The sequence below is a fragment of the Teleopsis dalmanni genome, chromosome 1, assembly GCF_002237135.1.
Source record: "Teleopsis dalmanni isolate 2A chromosome 1, ASM223713v2, whole genome shotgun sequence".
Classification (NCBI taxonomy): domain Eukaryota; kingdom Metazoa; phylum Arthropoda; class Insecta; order Diptera; family Diopsidae; genus Teleopsis; species Teleopsis dalmanni.
This window is the reverse complement of record NC_051846.1, coordinates 231461072-231467071: the sequence shown is the minus strand read 5'-3', so window position 1 is coordinate 231467071 and position 6000 is coordinate 231461072. Positions and strand designations below refer to the sequence as shown.

Sequence of the window (6000 nt, the reverse complement as noted above, 5' to 3'; positions counted from 1 at the left end):
AATAAATGAATATTACTGTAGTTCATTAAAATATTATTTTTTCGTAATTCATACTTTGTAAATATATGGCTTCATATTAAAAGTATCATATAAGATTAAAGTGTACTATAATAGCAGTGTGCATAGATTTATAGTCATACAAAACTTTCTTATGATATATTAGTTATTCTATCAAAAAAAAAACATAACTTTTAAATGTTAAGTATATTATAAGTTTATCTTTTGTTTTGTTTGTTTATCGTATTTAGTATATTCTGAATGTATCAGATATAAAATAATTTTGTTTTATATATTTCTGCTATATCGTTACTACAACAAAAAAAATTGTTCTTAGATAGAATAATTAGAAAAAGAGTTACAACATTTGATACTTGTGATAACAACTCTAGAATCCTAAAGAAACTTTAAAAATTAAATTATTATTTAAAATAATTATTATTATTATTATTATTATTGAAAATTAGAATTTTCTTATAAGCCTCCACCAACCTTGAAGAAACACTTGGTGCCTACAGTTTGTGCTTTTTTGCCACTCACTGTAGTTAAATTATATTGAATGCAGTGGGAAGTAACTGTTATACAAACGTACGCAGTCCAACAGTTTGAATGTTATTAGTAGTAAAATACTTTTCTGTTATACGAGCCAATAATGTTTTACAAATTGCATACAGAAGCATAGTTTGTGTTAATTTTCATAAAAAATAATTAACTATATATATCTTGAAGTATTTACTAAATTAGATATATAATGTAGATACATAATGTATAATGCAACTACAGTAATTAATTAATTAAATTTATAAGAGAGGTGTATTAATTATAAGTAAGTTTCTTTTACATTAAGTATAAATTTATTTTGTTGATAATTTGATATTTGACACAAAATGAGTTTACTTATTAAACATAATGTCTAATATGATTTTTACTGGTATTTATTATTAATCGAATTAAAATATATATGCTATCAAACTAGTCCAATTAGTACAAATCTAATTAGAAATGTTTAAAAGTCACTACATGGAAGTTTGACATTTAAAAAAATGTATTTGGCGCCAAAAAGAAAGCTGCGATCAGAAAGTGAATAATAAAAATGTAAATAATTTAAAATTCTAAACTAATTGAATATAAATAAACTATTAGTTTGTATAAAAAATATTCATATAAAATATATAGTGTATGAATAAAATAGCTTGCATTTTGTGACAAATTAGTTTTAATAATTAAAAGCTACATTAATAATTCACTTCTTTGAGTTATAAAAAGCCGTCTTCATTTTAATGTCGCGATCACTAAAATTTATTTAATATATTTAATAAAGATACTAAGTAAATAGCAGTGCTGCAGTATTAAACATTACGGATTTTTTCAAAAATTTAATAAACATTTAAACTAGAGAGATATTATTTTTTAGTTTTTAATATAAAGTTATGACATTTCTCCGTTTTTTTTTTATTTTGTAGTAACTTTTGCAGTGCATGAATTAAAAAAAAAAGTAGACGCTTTAAACAGAAATATCAATATATAAAACATTTTTAAATAATTATTCTGAAATTTCCGTACTTAGTCAGGTCAATTCCTCAAATTGAAGTTGAAGTAAACAATTTCAAAAAAAAAAAAATATTTTTGGACACAGAACTTTAAAGTTTCAACGAGTTTTAAGCCGATATTATTATTTCTGACTAGTCCACGTATACTAAAGATAATGGAAGCAGAAAAAGAGTAAGTCAATATAATTTTTAAACATTTTATTTAAATGTTTAAAATTTATTTATTTATTGCATATAAAAGCATGCAATAAATAATGCCTCTACAAAAGAATAGCACAAAACTCGAACAATTAAAATAACTATATTAATTAATTTAATTATTCTAAAACTATTTTATGATTTCGTACTAATATAACACAGCAAGTTAATTTGTTAATGAAGTTTCACAACAAATTAACAAAACATACAAGTGCGATCATATAAGTCAAATACGGCTTTAGCTAATGAACACTGACTCTGAGCAAATTTAGCAAGTTCAACCCCGCCATATAAGAAATATACCTTCTTGTATATATTTTTAATATACATATATATTTTCAAATATATTTATATATTTCGTATCATCCATAGTTCCAAAATCACTGAAGCTAAGTATTTGACAATACAGCTGTAAGCTTCTCCAAAAATTAATTAATAAAATTTTGTTGTTGCAATTAACTACTGTCCAAAAAAACTGCTCTATTAAAATAATACTTTCAATGAAGAAAACTATCTCTTTCCTCATAACTAACTTTAATTTAATTAAGTTTAATTTATAAATTTTTTAAACTATATTTATTATATATCTATTATACATAATTATTATTATACTATTTATTGATGATTTCATATGTGCTCTTCTTCCAGAAATTATAGACATACTGATTACACTGAAGATGAGTTAGAAGCCGCTTTTGCTTCACTTATGTTGGCAACAACACCAATAGTTTTTGCTGAAGTTACTACAGATTTATTGCCGACTCAAGAAATCGAAAACCAGGATGAAGTATCAACATCTATTAAAGAAGAAAATGATTTACCTGACATTATAATAAAACAAGCAGAGGAGGAGGTGCCAGTTGTGTTGACAAAACAGAACTTAGAACCCAAAGCAGATGGAAAAGAAAATCGTAAAAGACAACACAAATCAGGCCGTAAAGGACGTCGCAAAAAAGGTGGTGTGAAAACAGGCTACAAACCAGCCCCTAAACCAGATCGAAAATCAATTCGCTAAATATAATATGTGGCTTTAAAAAATCAAATCAAAAGAGTTTATAAGATTAAGTTTATATGAAAATAAAATATAAAATTTAATTTTAAATAATATATATTTTACTATAATATCTTATATATATTCTTATATCTTTATAAAATATATAGTAAATTAAATACATGTCTAATCTAATCAAAATATAATAATCCACTATGATTAAATTAATTTCTATTTTTAATTATTAAAATAATAAACTCATTTCTGTAGCAAATTAAGGACATAAATCAACAAAATAAATTTGTTCACAAGATTTATAAAGCAGTAACATAAATACAACAGCTGATTAATGACTTGTTTCAAGTTGAACAAAATATAAGTGTTGGTGTGAACACTGTTTTTTCATTCAAATTCATTAAACATATTTAATGTGTCGGTCTTAATATTACTTAATCAATGTAAATGCTTGGCACTGTATTTTAAAAATCAATTAGTCGCAACAGTAATCTACACTGCAATAGAACATAAAGTTGCAATTGAGGACATCTTTCATATAAACAAAGCAATAGAAAGTAATTTGAGAAATATAATAATAATAAAGATAATGATGAATATTTAATAGAATCTCAAATATCTTAATATTCCTTTCGTAAAAAGCTGATTGAAAAATCAGCTAAAGTCTATAGTTTTAAAGTTATATATACTGCTTTTTATCCAATATACCTTTATCCTTTCTAGCACATGCCAATAACAAGTTAGTACAGTTTGAAACAGTATTTACGTGGAAATCTGAATTGCCTGTAAACTTAGTAAGTTACTTATATGACTTCAAAAATGTGTCGTTTCCCTTGACATAAGTTACTTATTGCATGTGAAAGAAATTTTATGTGTCAGAAAGTTTTGTGAAAGTTTAGCTTCTACAGCTTCTATCTGTTAGGCCCATGTTATGCAGAGTGTCTCGGGCACGGCATGAGTAAAATTGTTGTTGTTTTCAATGCGAATTATAAAATTGAGATTGAGAGAAAAAACAATATGTCAATTCAAATTCCGGCATGATAGCCGGCGTATTTGTGCCTCGGCACTAAGGCAAAACAGTGTTGATTAGTAATAAATTTCAGAATTTGCGCCTTTTAGGAGCAAATTGCTACAATTTTACTACGTTTTGGAGAAAAAATGACAGTAAGCAACACAGCCTGTTTTTCTAAATCGCTAATAATGTAATTATTAAATATATAATTACATATTCAATTGATAAAAACAAAGATTTTATTAAATACTTACTTCCTCAATGCCTTTTTATACTCAGCAGCTCAGCTGTTGTTTAATTAGATTTTACATACCAAACCATAGCATATTTCAAAGTTGGTAGTTTCCCTTGTGGCAAATTTTTTTTTGGGTTGCATTTGACATTTTTCACCTTAATGCGCTGTGCACACCAACATTTTTGAGTGTCACTCAATAGAGGATATCTAAGAGTCTACTGCTTTTTGTTTTTTTTAAAGTCGAGTTAAAGTAACAACTTAATATGGCGTTTACACTGGCCGCAAATGAATCATTTGAAATCAGTCATTTAAGAGTCTTTACATTCGCAGTTATTCATTTGTTCTTATTTCAAACAGCTGATTTTTCAACGATCCTGTTGATTTGATTTGGAACTCATTTAAAACTCGTTGGAACTCATTTATGCAAAATGAGATCCATTGCGCGAGTGTGGATCCCATTTGCGCCTATAAGATTTTGTATACAGAAATCAGTCATTTGCTTTGCAAATATGATTTTTGACCCAAATCAGTCATTCGAGGTACATGCTATATAACTATGAACTTTGGTAGTTCATTTGATTAAATGACTCTGCGGTTGCGGTTATTATTGTTGTGTATCTTTATATCTTCATATTAGTGTCCTGTTTTATTTTATGAACTGTGTTGATTCGAATCGAATAAGCAAGAGTGTTGGATGTGTTGGGTCAATATTAATGTACAATCTCTTCAATAAGATTTTAATACTGATTATAATAAAAGCTTACTTAATTTTTTTTCAATATTCCCGTGCAGATTTTTATATCGTTAACTATTATTTTACTACAAATTAAAATAGTCCATCAATAAACGTTAAAAATGATCTCTACAAAAAAAAGACATTTTGGAACACTGGAAATAAAAATAAATTTTTAGGAACAGAAATTTTTGTTTTGTTTTGTTCCCAAAACTTTTTGTTCTTTCTTTTATTCACAAAATCTTTCCACAATGGAAGAAGGCGCAGAGTGAGTTTTTTTTTAAAAATTATTTTAATTAAAAATAATCTATTATTTAAGAAAATAATTAAGATTTTTGTTAAGTAGAAACTGAATATATGATTATTATTTATTGTTTTTTTCACTTTCGCAGTAACAGTAATGAGAAAAACACTTTGGAAAGCCTGAGACGGTTAAAGACCCCAGTAGTACTTGGTCCACCTCTTGAACATAAAGAGTAAGTCTGAAAATAAATTATTCGAAAATGTATTAAGTATAACGTTATTCATTCAAACTAATATGAACTGTATTCTTACAGTAAGTTTACCAGACATGTACGAACTTGATCGACATGGCGAGATGAATTAAATTGTCAATGTTTGTCTGTCTATAAGTTAGTTTGTCTGTTGTATTGTTAATTGCTTCAGTTTTTAAGCCTTTCGATTAAGCACTATTAAGCTACACTGCGCTTTTGGAGGAAGCATGTCAAAGAATAGATTATTCTGATCGACTATTGGGTGTTAATCGAGCACCCAAGCATACATATATCACGAAAAATATGGATCTTAAATCATATAACTAAACAATCGTTTGTTGATTTTAAGATGTTTTTTTCTCTATATCACATTCGTAAAACTTTATTTGTGGCATAAAATGTGATCCTCCAAAGTTATTCCAGAATTTATTTTTAACATTACTTAATAAATGTATCTGCAAATAATCTATTGTAAAATATCAAATTGGTAAAAAGACTAAATGTTTTTTAAAAAAATAAAATAGTAAAATTTTAAGTATAACAAAATTTCATTTTTATATAGAAATTATATATTTTAATTAATTTTAAATATACAATCTCTTATTTCCATTTCTAGAGTAACTGATTATACACAAGATGAACTGGACGCTGCTGTTGGGTTGTTAATGTTAGAACAAATGCCTGTAGTTTTCCCAATAGGTGATGACAATTTCGGCCCACCGACTTATACAAATGCTGGTTCAAAAAAACATCTTGACGACAACTAAAAAACATG

At 26.3% G+C, this 6000-nt stretch overlaps 1 protein-coding gene across 1 annotated transcript; it reads left to right on the top strand.

The window, feature by feature from the left end:
• The first annotated feature begins 1533 nt into the window (after positions 1 to 1533).
• On the top strand, positions 1534 to 2791 carry LOC119672621. Its single transcript, XM_038083719.1, has 2 exons — positions 1534 to 1719; positions 2394 to 2791. The coding sequence occupies exons 1-2, from the start codon at positions 1703 to 1705 to the stop codon at positions 2758 to 2760; spliced, it is 384 nt and encodes a 127-aa protein (XP_037939647.1). The 5' UTR covers positions 1534 to 1702; the 3' UTR covers positions 2761 to 2791.
• Positions 2792 to 6000: the final 3209 nt, after the last annotated feature.